This window comes from Mustela erminea, chromosome 10 (genome assembly GCF_009829155.1).
Source record: "Mustela erminea isolate mMusErm1 chromosome 10, mMusErm1.Pri, whole genome shotgun sequence".
NCBI classification, from domain to species: domain Eukaryota; kingdom Metazoa; phylum Chordata; class Mammalia; order Carnivora; family Mustelidae; genus Mustela; species Mustela erminea.
The window spans coordinates 23,884,351-23,903,003 of record NC_045623.1 but is presented as its reverse complement, the minus strand read 5'-3'; the positions used below and the strand labels follow the sequence as shown (position 1 = coordinate 23,903,003).

Here is an 18,653-nt window from a genome sequence, read left to right as displayed (position 1 = left end):
ACTACCACTCACAGCAGTTTTTAAGATTTTCTCTTATCTTTGGTTCTCTTCAGTTTAAATGTGATGTTATTAGGTGTTTTCTCTATATTTATTCTGCTTAGAGTTCACTGAGCTGGATCTATGTACTGATAGTTTCACCAAACTTGGGAAAAATTTTGACCTTTATTTACTCATCTTTTTTCTGCCCTATTTTCTCTCCTCCTTCTGGAAATCCAATTACACATCCATTGAATTGCTGAATATCACCCAACATGGCTTTGAGGCTCTGTGCTTTTTTTCTTCCCTTTTTTTATTCTTTATTCCTCAGACAGGATAATTTCTATCCATCTGCTATCTATACTCTGCTGTTAAGTCTAACCATTTGTGTTTTTGTTTCCATTTCTCTGAGAGCACCCATCTATATACATTCATTACAACCATTTTTCCTTTTCATCTTTGAGCATAGTTCTACCAACTGCTTTAAAATCCCCATCTGCTAATTCCAAGATCTGGATTATGTTAGGATCTCTTTTTACTGTTTTCTTTTTTTTTTTCCTTTCCCTCCCGGTTTTGACCAAAAATCACATCTTCCTGTTTTTTTTTTTTTTAAATGTGTTATGATATTATGTTCTAGTCATTGTTGATATGCTAAAGAGATTCATTTTGTTATCATGCCCTGGAAGTATTTTGTTCCAGCAGGCAGTTAAAATCATTGACTATTCACCTTGATTTTATGGAGGATTGGTTTCACATTATGTTCAAGGTTTTGTCTTTAGTTTCAGTGCAAATCCTTAGTCCTGTGCACAGTCTTTTCTAGTACACAGCCATTTTAGGGATTTGAAAGAAACCCTAAGATGCTTACCAAGCCTTCCAACTTATCAGGATTCAAACTCGAAATTCTGTTTCCTCTTGCAACACAGAGCAACAAGATCTGCTCTGATTTTTCAGCCTTCTAGCTTTGGCTTTCATCAACAGGTTCATGGAGACTTCCCCGTACCAGCACAATTCAGGAGTTGGCCAAAGAGTTAAGAGATCTACATGCAGATTGGAAGGCTGGCTCCTCCTTCAGTGCCACCTTCATTTCTAGAATTTCCTCCTCAATATATAGGTCCTCTAGCAGCCCCCAATTTCCTTGACCCCTCTAGCCACTAAGACTGCAACATTCTCTTGAGTACTAGCACCCCTTACCAGCAATCTGGGGAATGTCCTGAGGGAAAAACCTATATACAAGCATAATTCTCAGCCTGCTTTTGGTCATTCCCCAGTGTATTTCAACAGTTATATTTATATTTTGTACAGCACTTATTAATTGGAAAGCCTTGTACATTACAAGCTATTCCACCAAGACCAAAGGCAAAAGTCTTTCCTTTTATAATTACTGAATGCTTGCTTTAATGCTTCAGAAGAAAACAGAGAATTAGCACTTAAATGTCCTTGGCTCTCACCTCTTTTGTGTAAGACTAAATATGGAATATTTCATATATATAAATTATCTTTTCTCTCAAATGAATTAAGTTGGGGCGCCTGGCTGAGTGTCCAACTCTTAATTTCAACTCAGTTCTTGACCTCAAGGTCATTAGTTCAAGCCCTGTGTTGGGCTTCATGCTGGGCATGGAGAACACTTAAAAAAAAAAAAAAAACAAGAAAGAAAAGAAAAAAGCCAAAATGTCTTGTTAATCAATGCTCCCAGGAAGTAGGAAAAGTGTATATTCAACTTCTAATGAATTTAATGAAATTTAAGCTATGGTTGATTAAGCCATGGAAATATTTAAAGTTAGACCAACTAAACTAGCATATAGCAAAGCTATTTCTGTTATGAACTAAGTACAAGACTCTACAGTCAGGAAAATGATAAATAGGTGCTCTTTCCAACCGGAGAAAGAATATGACTACCCGCATAGATACAGTGGTGTGTCAACTGAGGTAAGTGATATGACAAATCTTAACTAATCCACTGCTTCCAAACTTAAATTTTTTAAAACTGTATTTTGTAGTCAGTAAGTTTTCCATTTGTCAACTTGAATGTGAAAGATGCTATTTAAAACCAAACAGCAACTGTACATGGCTGGCTGAACATTTATAATTCAGCAATTACATAACCTCCAAAATACAGCAGAATATGAACCACATAATTAGGATGTCAGCTAAACAAGACAAGGCAATTCAGAAGGATGTCATTTTGTGGCATGTGCTCTGCTGATCTTTAAGTAAGTAGGACTGATGGGTGGTACTTATTCTTCCCACCTCTGCTTATATGCTCTAATACCACCTGTTATCAGGACAACTCATTTTATGGTCTTAACAGCTGACTTTTTAAGAAACAAGAAAGTTCTATGTTGTATAAACTCATTTCACAAGTAAAAACTGCTTTTTAAATTTTTTTTTAAAGATTTTATTTATTTATTTGACAGGCAGAGATCACAAGTAAGCAGAGAGGCAGGCAGAGAGGCAGACAGAGAGAGAAGGGGAAGCAGTCTCCCTGCTGAGCTGAGAACCCGATGCGGGGCTCGATCCCAGGACCCTGAGATCATGACCTGAGCCGAAGGCAGAGGCTTTAAGCCACTGAGCCACCCAGGTGCCCCAAAACTGCTTTTAAACAACTCTGTTTAGGAATGTCTCTGCAAGTTTTCAGGCTTGGTCTGCTCCAGGGTCTACATACTGAAAAACTGCCAAAATAGCAACAACTAATGATGTCATAGGGAAAAAAAAAATCATTGCCACAAGAAACCAAGTATTTTTGAATCAGTATCTTTTTTTCTTGGTCATCTGCTTTACAATTATTAGGTAATCCAAAAGAACTGTTCATTATACAAATATGTATATATGCATATATGAATGAAATTAGTATTAACAATAGAAAATGTTCATGAAGTTCATCAACAGGATTCTGAGCTATTTTCTGGTATGGAAAACAGACTTAGCATCTCCATCTCCAGTGGATGCATGTTGTCTCCTGTGATAATTAAGGAGTGCAATGGTCCTCCCAAGTCCACAGTACACATTTGCTGCAAAGTGCCTGCTGCAACTTTCTGGTCTTCAGCTCCAACCCTGGCTAAGCCAACACAGAGTGTCTTCTCAGTGACTGCTATTAAGAGAAGAAAAAAAATACTGCCATTCAATTCAATAAATGCATTATCCTGTCCAACACTTAAACTAACATTAGTACCAAAAGTACATTTCTTAAAAAAGCCCTAAATATCCTAAATCTCCTCAGTCACTCATTACAGATCAATTATCTATTGATTTATCTAATGCCTTTCCAAATTATATAAACTACCTGACATATAAAGTGATATTTCCTAACTCTACTCTTTCAGAATTCCAAAGGCTTGCCCTAGTTTAAGTTTTTAGGACTCAGTAAACAATTATGTATATCCATATTTTTTACAATTGCATAGCATTTGTCTTTCAATAGCTTCTGAGTGAACAATGTTTACTACTTGCCTATATTTTTAGTAAGTTGCTTGAGATATGTTCACACTGACCAAGATATACAAGGGGATTACAAGAAAAACAAGGGGATTATGAGATAAATCCACAGATTTGATTTTTTGCTTGGCCACCTAATCAGCTATGTCAAACTTTATAGTTTTTTCATTTTTAAAAAGCAGAATACTACTTTTCTTAAATAGTGGTTGTAAGGGATAAGATAACAGACATTAAGTATTTAGTAAACTACGGAACCCTGAACAAATAACAAGCATTATGACATTACTTATGCTTTTAAGTGCTGACCTTCACTTCTTTTTTTTTTTTTTTTAAGACTTTATTTATTCATTTGACACAGAGAGAGAGAGAGAGAGAGAGAGATCACAAGTAGGCAGAGAGGCAGGCAGAGAGAGAGGGGGGAGGCAGGCTTCCCGCTGAGAAAAGAGCCCAATGTGGGGCTCGATCCCAGGACCCTGAGATCATGACCTGAGCCAAAGGTAGAGGCTTAACCCACTGAGCCACCCAGGCACCCCTGACCTTCACTTTTAAGTGCTGACCTTTTCTTTACTTGGGAAAGTTGTCCCAACTGAATATGATCAAAATGGGGCAAATGATATCTACAAGGGCAAGCAGGCATGCAAATTTAGGCTTAAGTGTACAAAATTATGGATATGGAAAACTCTTGCAAATTATTTGTTTCATGACTTTAACAAGGCCTATTAATGAAAAAACAGTAAGCAACAGTCACTCAAGAATCTCTTCATGTATCTTATGCCATCAAGACAGGTACTCAAAGGCAGTCAGCACCTCAAAACAGCATATAATGACAGTCTCATATAATGATGCTCTCTCAATGAAGATGTACTGATGACCACCACTTCACTATACACCACACGCAGTCCAGTATGGGAAACAGATGTAGCATCTCCATCTCCAGTGCATGCATGCAGTCTCCTGTGATAATTAAGGAGTGCAATGGTCCTCCCCAGTCCACAGTACACATGTGCGACAAAGTGTTAAGAATGTAAGGGTAAATTCTCTTGTTTTTATCCTGAAGAAAACTATCCCTGGGCTCAGTGTTGTTAAAGAGAAAAAGCAGAATAAGTACATTTTTTTGTAGGAAAGATCTCACCATACATAGATTTAAGCTAAAAAGGGAGTTCTGCATTTTACCTAAATATTTGTATATTAACATATTCACATAAAATCTGATTTAGAGTTAATTTTTGAAAAATCCTCACTTTCTGGAATGGTAGTAGTTTTCCTAGGATGAACTCCATTATTTTTCCTTCAGTACACCTTTCAGCCTATGAAATACAAGTAAGAATTGATTTAAAAAATGACAAGAAAGGGGCACCTGGGTGGCTCAGTCGGTTAAGCCTCTGCCTTAAGCTCAGGTCATGATCTCAGGGTCCTGGGATCAAGTCCCGCATCAGGCTCTCTGCTTGGCAGGGAGCCTGCTTCCCACCTGCCCTCTCTGCCTGCCTCTCTGCCTATTTGTGATCTCTCTCTCTCTGTCAAATAAATAAATAAATAAATATATCTTAAAAAAAAAAAAAAAAGGACAAGAAAAAGCACAGTGCAAACACACTGACCTTTGCTTCAGTAGCAGAGGTGGTGGGGCGTGAGTGTGTATGTGAAGTTATATCATGTACATATCTCAGTGCAGCAGTAGAGGAATAAAAGAACCCTTTTAGGGCCTTGAGTACCTGGTTCTTCTCCTCGTATTCGCTGATTCTGAACAATCTCCAAGAGTTGCTGGGCTGCTTGGTTTACGCTCATATACCGAGGAGGTTCATAGATCTTCCTTCCTCTGTAAGTATAAAACTAGATGCCACTGTTCTTAGCCATGAAATCACATAATACATTTCTAATGCAATTATCCCCCCAGGTAGAGTCAAGTACCGCAGTCCATATTCTGTCTAAAGCATACGCACAATACTCACTTTAAGCATACTAAAGTATGAATACCATAATTTTTTAAGCTTAAGCTTTTTTCATTGTTCTACTTCTACTGTCCTCTGATCTCACTGAAATGTCGGCAGAAGTAAAAGTCCAACAACTTAATGACAAATGTTCAAATCAAAGTTATTTTTATTTAAAGTGATACCCTAGGCAAAGATAGTTTAAGTGGCATTTTGTTCTAGATCCTTGCTTTATCAGGTTCTATGGTGTTCACTTTTACTACCATGTTTAAACCACATATTCCTCTTTTCACTTCTTTCTCTAAGAAAAATAAACTAAAGTGATAAATATCTGAAAATCTTGAGGGGTTGGATGTGTTTATTTCTGACGGCTTAAAGCCTACCATGTCTGTCCAATAAGCATAATAAAAATACTGCTTTTGTAAACTTACAAAACAGTTCATATATTTTACTGACTTTCAAAACAATTCTCTAAGTCAGCATTGTTGAAGAGAAATATAATGCAGACCACAAACATAATTTTAAATTTTCTAGTAGCCATATTTAAAAAAGTGAAAAAAAGGCAAAATTAACTTTATTTTACCCTATATCCAAAATATTATTTATTTCAACATTTACTCCTATAAAAATTATTTTTTTCCTCTAAGAATTATTAAAGAGATTGTTTCTGTACTAAGTTTTTGACATCTGCTATTTCATACTGATAGCACATAATTCAAGTATTAAATTTTCATTAGAAATACCTAATCTGGGCACCTGGGTAGCTCAGTGGGTTAAGCCTCTGCCTTTGGCTCAGGTCATGATCTCAAGGTCCTGGGATCAAGTTCCGCATCAGGCTCTCTGCTTGGCAGGGAGCCTGCTTCCTCCTCTCTCTCTCTCTGCCTGCCTCTCTGCCTACTTGTGATCTCATTCTGTCAAATCAATAAATAAAATCTTAAAAAAAAAAAAGAAATACCTAACTTGCATATAAATTTCATAAAATTCATGGTTATAAAAGTAGATTTACATATTGAAGTTATTCTAAATACACTTTTCCAGTAACTATGTTGAATATTATTTTTATTAATTAAAATTAAATTATAGGGATACCTGGGTGACCTAGTCAGTTAAAGCATCTGCCTTCAGCTCAGGTCATGATCCCAGGGTCCTGGAATTGAGTCCTGCATCGGGCTCCCTGCTCAGTGGGGAGCTTGCTTCTCCCTCTGCCTGCTACTCCCCCTGCTTGTGCTCTCTTTCTGACAAATAAATAAATAAAATCTTTAAAAAAAAATAAGCTAAATTATAAATTCAGTTCCTCAGTTACATTAGCCATATTTCAAGTGCTCATCAGTCAAATGTGGGTAGTAGCTACTATATTATTGTACATTGCCCCTAAAGCCAAAAAAAGGATTATAATTCTCATTATATACATATGAGAAAAATATGCTCGGAAACCAAAGTAACTTGCCTAAGGGCACATAACCAGACAGACTCAGAACTCAAATCCATGTCTCTGACTTCCAACTCATTAATTCATTCCATAAATACGAGTGCTTATTAGGTGCCAACCACCATTCTCAGTACTGAATCTGTGAGGTCTACTGCTGTTTCTAACCTATCACACTGCTTTCTCATTTCATAAGATTAAGTATTTAATTTTTAACTGTTAATGAAAGTTTTTTTTTTTTTTTTAAGATTTTATTTATTTATTTGAGCTGAGCTGAAGGCAGACGCTTTAACTGACTGAGCCAAAGGCAAACATTTAACCGACTAAGTCATCCAGGTATCCCTGAAAGCTGATTTTCAACAATCTTAGAACTCCTGTTGTTGAAATAGAATTTATTGTCCAAGGAATTAAATATAGATGTAAACATTCTCTGAATAAGAACTTACTTGATTAGATTTTCCAAAGATTGCTCCTTTACTTTGATGTCTGTAGGAAGTGAAAAACAGTTCTCTTTTAATTAACTATCCAAAACCCTATGTGTAAACTTCAGCTGAGTCACCTAAATTTTTGGGAAACATTCTTCTCAAGTCTCCCAAATGCTCATTTGAGAGCTTATGACAATCTTCCCTCCCACTTGTTATCTAGCCACTTTTTTATGGAAAAAGTGAAGAGAAGAATGGAAGCTTGTGGTGTGTAAGGATCATTAGTTAGAAAACAAACATGAGGTTGGCCCTCAGACCATCCTGAAAGGACCCAATTTCCTGTTGGAAAAGAAGACACAGGAAAGAGTTAGATAAATATTGGCATATGCACTACCTAACAGTTAATCAAAATCATTGTGTTCATTTCTACTAGCTGGTAACTGCAGAGACTCAACTGAGAAGTCTTGTTATATTCCTATTCTTTACCTATTTTTCAGGCATAGGATGTAAGCTTTAATATATGTAACATAACAGAAGAAAATTCTCACGACATTGTGAAAAGAAACCTTTGCTTTCCTGTGAACAGGTAAGACAGGACTAATAACTTATAAATAAGCACTTTAATATCATTCATACTTTCAGCAGGGTTTTCCTAAGCACTGACTGTCAGGGACAGGGCCACCACAGGGGCCAGAACACACATAATCTCTGCTCCCCTAAAGCTTGAAATGCAAGTATCACAAATATTTGATTCTTTACACTTGTTAATCATTGATGCTCAGCCGAACAATCTGGTAGAAGGTAAAAGAGCACAAGCACTCTACATCCTCACAGGAACTCAGTATACAACAGCAAGAGCAACAGCTGCTTCCTGTTCTACATGCTAAAAACAAACGGTTCAGCCAAAGTTTGCTTTTGCAAAAATAAATACGGTGCAACTGAAGGGCCTCTTTGATAGACTTCTATAGCTTTCCTAAGTGACTATCAAAGTTGTTCTTATAAAGGAGACTAAAAGAGCTTCCTAGGAAAATACAGCAGAGGTTAATCCCTTAGAAGTATCCGTAAATGTTCTTGGCACCAGAAGTCAATGTACTTTTCAGGTTCAAAATGTAATTAATTATTTAATACTTACACTTGTCTAGCACATAGAAGAAAAAAAATGCATACTGGTTACTGAAAATGGCCTACAGTACAATTAACAGTGCATGTCAACCTTAGACTTCCTTTACATGGTATCTGTTTTGATTTTTTGAAATTTAACACATTTATTATTCATCTTGAGGTTCTGAAATGTGAAGTTTTTAGTTTTAATGTTAGTAAAGTTTTTAGTTTAATATTTTAACTTTTTAAGTAACATGTTCTATGGAACCTGGTTTTAAAAACGAAGAGTGGGGATGCCTGGGTGGCTCAGTCCGTTAAGTGTCTGCCTTCGGCTCAGGTCATGATCCCAGCGTCCTGGGATCGAGTCCCACATCAGGCTCCTTGCTCGGCAGGGAGCCTGTTTCTCCCTCTGACTCTGTCTGCCTCTCTGCCTGCTGTACTCTATCTCGCTGACAAGTAAATAAAATCTAAAAAACAAAAAAACAAAACAACAAAAAACAAAAAACAAAACAAAGAGTGTTGGGGAGAATTTTTATAGGCAAATGCTTTTTGATCGAACTGCATTTAAAGACTGCATTATTGAATATTTAATCTTAAGCCAGACCAGTCTTAATATTTTTCCCTTGTATTCACACAGGTCACAATTATTCTTTCTACTTCTACTTGCTGGAAGGTAAGCATCTCCTATTCATCTTAGAAGCACCCAGAATAATGCAAAATACCCAGCAGACACTCTATAAAGGTATACTCAATAAATTTATTTATTTTTTTATTATTATTTTTTTTTTTTTAAAGATTTTATTTACCTATTTGACAGAGAGAGATCACAAGCAGGCAGAGAGGCAGGCAGTGAGAGAGGAGGAAGCAGGCTCCCCGCTGAGCAGAGAGCCCGATGCGGGGCTCGATCCCAGGACCCTGAGATCATGACCTGAGCCGAAGGCAGCGGCTTAACCCACTGAGCCACCCAGGGGCCCCTCAATAAATTTATTCATGTGGCTCTACTACCACCCACCCACAAGCCCATCTTAAGCTACCCCTTAAGTAGCATACATCCTAACTCCTTCATAAAACCTACGTTAACTTCCCCTCAAAAGCTCTTTGTTCTCTGAAATACCTACACAGTTATTACTATATTTTGTTAATCTCTAACTATATCATACATATCTTGTCTTTCCAAGTACATTTAAATTCCCTGTAGTTTCCTAACATGGTAATATTCTCACTAAACTCTACAGGGTCTGGGCCATAATAGGCATCCAATAATATATACTAATTTAAATGATGAGAATTCCAGATGATTAAATGATGAGATCGATGGTTTGAGGATCTGGAATCATGGTATCTTATACTTCACACCTTGTTCCTGCTTTTGTTCATGGAGCAAGGAAGATATATTGTTTAACCTTGTTTGTCTTTTCCCAGGAAAGCTGAGAAAAGGGGCAGCTCTTAGAAAGAGAATTCAAGAGCCAAAGTTCTGGTTTGTCCTTCCTGCCTGTCCATATAACAGAACTTAATTGTTCTTTAAACTTTCATGGACTTAGCAACAAGATTTCACAACCCTAAGGGCAGGACCCATGTCTAATACTTCCTTAGTGTTCCAAAAAAACCTAACTCTCCAAAGGACATAAAGTACAGCAAGATACAGTAAACAACTATGAATGACAGGCTATCTTGATTTTACCAATTCTGCCACCAATAAAACAGGGTAACACAGTGGGAAGACAATTTAATATCTCTGGGCCTCAACTACATCTATAAAATGGGCTTCAGATCTCCAGAGTCTCTTTTACATCTGTAATTCTGATAGCATCAATACTAGAGTATTCAAAGAACATCTCTAGGAAGATACAGAATGGCACTTGGTAAGAATAAATGCTTACTATAGGTCTGTTGAACTGCAGTCAACTGACAACAGGGTCCTGATGGATAAATGGGTAAGATACAGAATGCTAGAGAGGGTCCATTAGGGCATCAGAGGAGAGGAGCGTGAAGTATGGTACACATGCATGCAGGAATAGCCATGTGGTGTCTGGAGCAGAAAATGCATTATCTCCCAGAGAGTATGAACAAGTTGTAGTGTGCAGAGTGGCTAGGCTGGGTCCTTTCTTAGCTCCAGCTAGTCAGTGGCAGAACAAAATGAGAAAATGACAACTCCATATTGTGACTTTAAGGGAACTCCTGAACCCTTACCTAGTAAGCACAATGTGTGCATGCCGTTTTGTCTGTTCTTCTTTACTTTGTCAAAGAAGCTTTCTGGTCTCCAAGTATCTGTCCAAAAAACAATAGAAACCGTCTCTCCAAACCTGTACAACTAGAAAAGATAAAAGCATGAATTAATGATGGAACAATTCACTACTTACTATTTCAAAGATAACCACCAAAACAAAAAGTGAGAGAACCAGACTTGAGATGGGCTGGGGATCAAATCTGTCACAAAGGTAATAAATGTTCTCTTCTGTCTCTGGCAGGTGGTATCTGTCTCTCTGGTGCCCTTCCAGTAGTGCTTCCAGTGTTTCTCCATTCAGTATAGCAATGTTTGTAACCACTTTATGATTCAGCCATGTGGCTGCTAAAAATATTGACACAGAAGGAACACAGAAGGAAATAAACAAAGACTTCTGAGCAGCCAGAGCTGGGTTCACTAGTGAGGTGATTATTACTATTGATTATTATGCTCACTTTACAGATGAGATCACCAAGGCTCAGAAAGATCAAGCTGATTTGTCTAGGGTTGCACAGCTAGTGAATAATGGAAAAGACTCAAACCCAGGACTGAGAAGTTCTCCTTTCCACCTTGCCAGCTCAGTAAAATTCACACATTGGATACTCATTGCAGCTAGTTCTCAAAATCTACCCCCTTACTTTACCCACTATTTGTTTCCTCCATAGAAAGCTCAATGAAAGGGGCCTTTGTCCCTTTCCCAAGTGGCCCACCCATCCCACTTGACCATCCCACAACCAAGAGGCTTGCTTGGTTCCAGCTGGCTTCCAGTCTGGCTGCACAATTCACTTAAGTAAGTGCAACTCCAAATCCTATGCTAAGAAAATTCAGTCTTGCATCCTGGTTCTGCAACTTGTTGGCTGTGTGACATGGCTCTAAGTCTCAATCTACAAAACAGGAACAGTAAAAACACAATGTCTTTCCTACACCTGAGGTTGTGAACATGGAAAAATTTTTCAGAAGTAATATGCCACTGAAGCTGTTACATAAAGATTTAATTACCCAATTTAAACAGTGCTTGTAAGAATTTATAACTGAGCTGGAAAGCACTAGGTATGGGAAATCAAATCTAGTCCTCTGCCACAAACTGTGATTGGAATAGCTGTGTGACTGCAGGACATCACTGAACTTTTCTAAGCCTGAGGAAGGGATTATCATCCTAAGGCTTCTCAAACCATTTTAAGAAGCTGTTGTAAGAGGTTAGGGGAAGGCAGAAAGAAAGGAAACAAGAAAGCTGGGGCATTCAGGGTCCTCCATTTTTCATTCCTAGAAAAGCTCAACTTTTCTCATTTTTTGTACACCGAGGTCCTACAAACTGTAATCAATACTCTTAATGGTGACTTTGAGTTCCCAAGAGAAAGCTCATCATGTCCCTTACACAGCCACAACTTCCAACTTACCTACCAATGAGCTTTATTCCCAAAGTCCACTTGAAAACTGTCTAAAAAGTCTATGGAATCCATGCCATTCAGTGGCAGTCGAATTCTCAGACCAGTGTGGAAAGACCCATGTAACTGCAAGAATGTCAAGTCTTGAATCTTCTTGCCACATATAATGTTTCTCTGTGAAAAATGCATCCAACTGATGAGTTCCAATGTGTTCCAATGTGGGATTCCTGGAATACATTCACCCAAGCTACAAGGACTAGACCTAGTCTTACTGGAGGGTTCCACTATTATTACTGTTCTACGAGAGGCAAATTTATCTAAAAATATTTATTACAGATCCTCCACTATGTGCCAGGCATTATGCTGTGCATAGGTATAAAAGTGAGAAGCAAATCAAAGCTCTGGCCTTCGTGGAGAATGTAGTCTTGCTTATTCCTCACAGAGCAGGCAAAAGCCTGGAGTCATGGCTCTGGTTCTTACCAGCCCGGTGATCACTGACAAGGAACCTTACTGACTTCCAAGAGACACTCCCCTGTGAAATGTGTGTAAGTATAAACCTAATAATGTGCTTTTTAAAAAAGGATTAAATGACATAAAGTGTGTAGAGTACCTAATACATTGCACACAGTAAAAACAATAAACATTAGGCATTTGATAATATAATAACCATGATATTCATAATGATGATATGAAAATTTTCTAAAATGTTGTGTCTTGCCATAATCCAACTGCTCTCCTTACCGGAGTGAACTCAAAAATATTACCAAATATTTGAAATGACATAGTTGTTGTTGATGTTTATTGTTGTTGTATGATTTGATTCTGACAAGTTCAACTGTTTACATTCTAAAAAGGACTTTTGGCATCTCTGATTAGACTTTGAAATATTATTATTACTCTGGAAAAAAGAAAACTACTGAGGTTAAAGAAAATATTATATGCAACCATATATAAACCCTTTAAATAGATCTCCAATATTTTATTTTTTTTTTTTTTTTTTTTTTTTTTTTTTTTTTTTTAAAGATTTTATTTATTTATTTGACAGAGAGAAATTACAAGTAGATGGAGAGGCAGGCAGAGAGAGAGAGAGGGAAGCAGGCTCCCTGCTGAGCAGAGAGCCCGATGCGGGACCCGATCCCAGGACCCTGAGATCATGACCTGAGCCGAAGGCAGCGGCTTAAACCACTGAGCCACCCAGGCGCCCCAGATCTCCAATATTTTAAATGCCATAGAAATATACTCATGAAGGCAAATTCCTCATTCAGAGAGAAAGGGATAGAAGGTTTAAGAGAGAATTGGGATGTTAGTCACATATAAACACTAGCTGCAGCATGCAGTGGAAAAGCTGCTTGGAACTGTCTAATTTGGGGATTAAAGAAAGCCTCACATAAGCACTGCTTTCTAGGACCCTGATTTATAGACTGTAACCATTCTCATAGCTGTGCTGCAAACTTCTTCAATGAATTCTGAAACATTATGCAAACGGTTTCACCATTTAAGATGTCAGTCCCTCAAAGAACAGAAAGATCAGTCCTTTGTGTTTCACAATCCAAGGACTTACCAGTAAACCATAAAAGAAACTGAAGTAAAATCATACAGTGATGAGAATGAGGCTGCAGAAGTCTTGGCACTGTCTCATAAATATCAGCCTTTGTGCTCTGATCATTTTCCCCCAAAACATTACTGATGCAAATATAAATTTAGAGACCACAAAAAGAGCTGCTTTTTAAGAACAGTAGATAAACACAGGGTCTTTTTTTGGTTTTAATCTGAAGTTATAAAGAAAGTAGTTTATCTAACTTGATATTGGATTATGTTTTCATCTATTGAAGATAAAAACTCAAAATGACCCATTTAATTAGAGATAAGGCAATCGCTAAAGTGAGAAGACAAATATTAGGTAGTAAATAATAATCATAAAAAATGAGATATAGACTGTACTAAAAGAGTTGAGCATTACTCCTACTTGGAAAGCACCTGAAGATGACTTCTAAAGACTGGATATAAGCTCGAACTTAAGGGTGAATAAGATGGGGGAAGTTAATCATGGGGAAAGAGCAAGATGGTATGAACAACCTACCAGAGGTGGGAACCCTTAGGCAATATTTAGCATGGCATTGAGCAATTATCTAGAAATAGCCATTGCCTGACTCGTTTTTAGCAAGTATCTAATTCCTGACAGCTTACTATGTGACAATTCCTGTCAATTCCAGCTTTATAACTTACCTAGAACTGACTTCATTTCTTTTACCTCTATTTTATAGCTTGAGTTCTCATTGCCTGACCTTAATAATCTTCTAATTTATCTCACTGCCACAATACTTCCTTTCAAAAGCAGAGAAGTTTTATAAAATTCATTTTATACTTAGGTTTTAATGCTTTCGTCATTTATATTCAAATAAAAATAATTTACAATTTTTTTTTTATTTTTTTTTTTTTAAAGATTTTATTTATTTATTTGACAGAGAGAAATCTCAAGTAGATGGAGAGGCAGGCAGAGAGAGAGAGAGAGAGAGGGAAGCAGGCTCCCTGCTGAGCAGAGAGCCCGATGCGGGACTCGATCCCAGGACCCTGAGATCATGACCTGAGCCAAAGGCAGCGGCTTAACCCACTGAGCCACCCAGGCGCCCCAAAATAATTTACAATTTTTAAGTTAAAAAACATCTTGGGACACCTGGGTGGCTCAGTTGGTTAAACATCCAACTCTTGGTTTTGGCTCAGGTCATGATCTCAGGGTCCTGGGATTGAGCCTTGCTTCAGACTCTGTGCTCAGTAGGAAGTCTGCTTGAGGATTCTCTCCCTGTTCCTCTGCTCCTCTCCACCACTTGTGCATTCTCTAATATAAAATCAATCTTAAAAAAAAAAATCTTCTGGGACACCTGGGTGGCTCAGTGGGTTAAGCCTCTGCCTTCAGCTCAGGTCATGATCTCAGGGTCCTGGGATCGAGCCCCACATCGGGGGTCTCTGCTCGGCAGGGAGCCTGCTTCCCCCTCTCTCTCTGCCTGCCTCTCTGCCTGCCTCTCTGCCAACTTGTGATCTCTGTCAAATAAATAAATAAAATCTTGAAAAAAAAAAAACCTTTATGTACAGGAAAGTTAGAAAATTTAACTTGCTAATAAGAACTCTGTGAAGCCTTACATGTTACCTTTTACATATAAACATAAATCCTAAATCAGATCAGTTAAATCTGTGAAGTAAAGGAAAGCTGACCCAGCAGAGTTGTCAAAAAACATACCACAAAACCACATGTTCAAGAGTTACTGGTTTCCTATACAAAATATTGGTCTTGGAGTTTTTTTTTTGTAATTTGCACATGCATTTTTCTTAACACTGATGTAACAATGATTTTACTGACGTTTAGAAAGATTATGCACATGGCCACGTAGTATGTACACAGATAAAGCTGAAGATAAAAGAGCCACAAAATTTATATTATCACATATGAGAGAATTCACACATGAATTAAATGAAAGAATTTTCATTTAAAGCATGTAATTCTAAAGATGAATCCACTTGGGGTGGGGTGGGTACAATGGAAGATAGGAAGACAAGTAAACCAAGAAGTTAGTATGCCCGACACATTAACATAGAAAGTAACTGAATACTGTGCACAGGAGAAGAATTGCGGGAGTAGAAGAATGGTACAATCACATCTGTGATTTTAAAAAGAAAACTATTAAGTGGAAGAGAATGATGGTAATGATAGTTGAGGGGCTTCTGGTGGCTCCACTGGTTAAGCATCTGACCTTGGCTCAGGTCATGATCTCAGGGTCCTGGGATTGGGCCCTGCTTAGCAGAGCAGCCTCCCTGCTCAGCAGCCAGTCAGCTTCCCCCTCCCCCTAAGCCCCTTCCCCACTCATGCACACACATTCTCTCTCAAATGAATAAAATCTAAAAAAACAAAAAACAAAACAGAGTGGAAATGGAAAGAAAAAACATTTTTAATATGCCCATGATTCAGCAGGTGGTCAAAATATTTCCGAGGTGACTAAGAACAGGGAGCTTACTTAGATGAGTTCTTCTAAGGTTATTTTGCAATGTAGAGCGTGTATCTCCTCATTACCTAGTTTAATGTTCTCTGGACTAGGTTAGACTTTATCATTTCTACATCAGTTCCTGGACAATGAAATCAAGTCAATGCTTTTGAAAACTACCAGCAAGAACTACTACAAGGCCAAAACAATGCTGTTTATCACAGTGAGTGTTGTATTATGAAAAAAAGGAAGGAAATGAGTTGTTGCTTTTTAAAAGTAATATACATTTTTCCCAAAGTAAAAATGTATTATATAAACAGAAGAACATATGGCAATAATTAAGGTCACTCACGCAACAGAGAAAGTGGAAGCATTTCATAATGAGAAAATTATACAACCTTTCCCTGAAGTCAGCTGCAACTGATAATGCAGTTTTTAATGAAGAAATCATTGCTACCTGGTTTCCCTGAACTGTATCATTTATCTATTCTTTAAAACGTCTCAAACACAATTTTAGTGACCACATTTTAGTCTCCATATTTTTAGTCACCACATTTTATAAAAAGAATCTGTTCTATCACACAAATGATAACAAGAAATGATAAATACTGCACAATGAAAATATGCTAGAATTTGTCATTTCTGCTTTATTAAGCTTGTCACCTTTAGGCCAATGTATACTGGTAAGAGTTGAAGACTAAAAATTAACATACCAAACTAGGAACTAACTTTGGTTACTTCCAGGTAGTAGGACTATAGATGCTTGCATGTACGTCTTTATACTTATTGCATTTTCCCAATTTTCTATGAGTATATATGACACTCATTATCAAGGAAAACAAAGTTACTTTTTGAAACAATTCTTCTAAAGAGGAAATAATGGGAAAACAATTCTGATTCTACATGATTAGGGTGCTAAATGCTTAATTTGAAGAATTTGAGAAAAGAACTTTGTTCTCGCCTTTTGTATACTGACAAAAACCCCCAATTTTTCATTATTGGGAATGCCTAAATACAACCAACTTGCCTGGCTCTTCACAAAGAGATGGATTTTTTTTGACTAGAGAAATCCTCAAAATACAAATTACACAAGTGTTAGAAATATCTGTTATTTAGGAATTTCAAAAAACATGATTTTAAATTACACGTGTTTAAAACTAATATTTAAATTGTAAAAAATCCAAAGATATACTTAATGAAAATTTGAGTATCTAATGTATCTTGGTCAAGGTCTTTTGCCTCAAGTTAGAAAACAGCCCAGCTTTTGGTTTCTAAATCTAGAGGACATTAAAGTTTATGCAGTTTAGTATTCTTCATACTTCTTAGTGCCAGATCTTTTTTCCAAATCAATTCTTAAACAGAACATCAATAGGGGTAAAGATAAAGATTGGGCTCCTGGGGATTTATTTTTTGCTATTTGGTCACAAGTACTTCATTTTCTGCAGAACTGCTGAAGCATCTTCGTAGACAGTGGTACACTATGAAAACCACTGATCTTGTCTGGCATTCCTCCCCATCCCCATCTCACTATCTTACAGTTAGGAAACCTGACTATCCAGATCCAGAAAAGTTAGAAGAATCCTTAGTTAACTGCTTGAGCAAAATCAAGAGCCCCCCCAATTTTTTTTTTTTTTTTTTTGCCTGAGCAAAACCTAGACCTTTTAATTTGCAGTTAAACTCGAAACCTTTCCCATTATTACTTTTCCTTTGCCATTTCTATCCAATTTATATAGTCAGTTTTTATCCAACATATATATTTGCAATCTTGCGTTAACTAATCTCTAGGGAGCCAAGGGTCTGTGGTACATATGTATGTATTCTCTGGGTGTGTGTGTGTGTGTGTGTGTGTGTGTGTGTGTGTGTGTCGGGGGTGTGTGTGTGTGTTTCTGTAATACTTCACAGATTCCCCAAAGTGCTCCCATGACTCTCTTCTTTAACTGAACATTTCTCTCTGCTGGGAATGCATTTCCCTTATTGTTCATTGAGCAAATCTCTTGTAATTCATTTTTTAAACCACTTTATTGATATAATTTACATACCTCAACATTCACCCATTTTAAGTGCACATCCAATGATATTTAGTACATTTACCAAATTGTGCAACCACTACCACACATAGTTTTAGAAAATTTTTATCACTCCAATCAGATCCCTTATTTCCAATTAATAAGTAATATCTGTTCTCACCTCCAGCCCCAGCCAACAACTAATCACTGTCCTCATAAATTTGCTTTCTCTGGACATTTCATATAAACAAAGTCCTATAACCTATGGTCTCCTGGGTCATGTTTCTTTCACTTAACATACATGTACTTAATATCTGTGATAGAACTACTAATTCTTCATAAGACAAAAGGAGAGACTTCAGTGTCTGGAAGTAAATTAAACCTAATCATACTTTTCTACATGATCAATTCAGTTAAGAATAAAATTCAAATGCTTGACATTGGATTAGAGAGCCTATCTACCTATCCATCTGACCTCAGATTGCTTTTTTCCTGCCTACTAGCCTCTTACAAGCCTTTTTCTGGTTCCTTGGAGGAGCCAAGGTCATTTCCATCTTTAGAGTCTTTGCATAAACCATTCCATGTGACTAGAATATGCTAGTTTTTTCTTGATTCTTATCTAATCTTAAATAACACCACCTTAGTGAGACCTCTCTTGACCACCCAACTACAACAGTGAAGCCAACTCTCTAACATCTATCAGTGTATGTGAATTTCTTATACCTCCCACTACCTGACATTTATCTGTTGTTGCTGTTATTGCCTTTCCTTCCTACTAGAAT

General features: G+C 37.2%; 1 protein-coding gene across 2 annotated transcripts in view; it reads right to left on the bottom strand.

The window, feature by feature from the left end:
* Positions 1–2,711: 2,711 nt before the first annotated feature.
* The window catches only part of DPH5 (diphthamide biosynthesis 5), a 35,708-nt gene continuing 19,766 nt past the window's right edge, over positions 2,712–18,653 (bottom strand). Inside the window, exons 5-8 of one of the 2 annotated variants that reach the window (XM_032301992.1) lie at positions 10,473–10,593; positions 7,206–7,245; positions 5,118–5,221; positions 2,712–3,064 (exon numbers count right to left, since the gene is read on the bottom strand). In XM_032301992.1, the coding sequence (XP_032157883.1) occupies positions 2,856–3,064; positions 5,118–5,221; positions 7,206–7,245; positions 10,473–10,593 (474 nt within the window). In that variant the 3' untranslated portion in view covers positions 2,712–2,855. The remainder of the gene's footprint in view (positions 3,065–5,117; positions 5,222–7,205; positions 7,246–10,472; positions 10,594–18,653) is intronic. The other variant, XM_032301993.1, reaches the window with a different exon arrangement.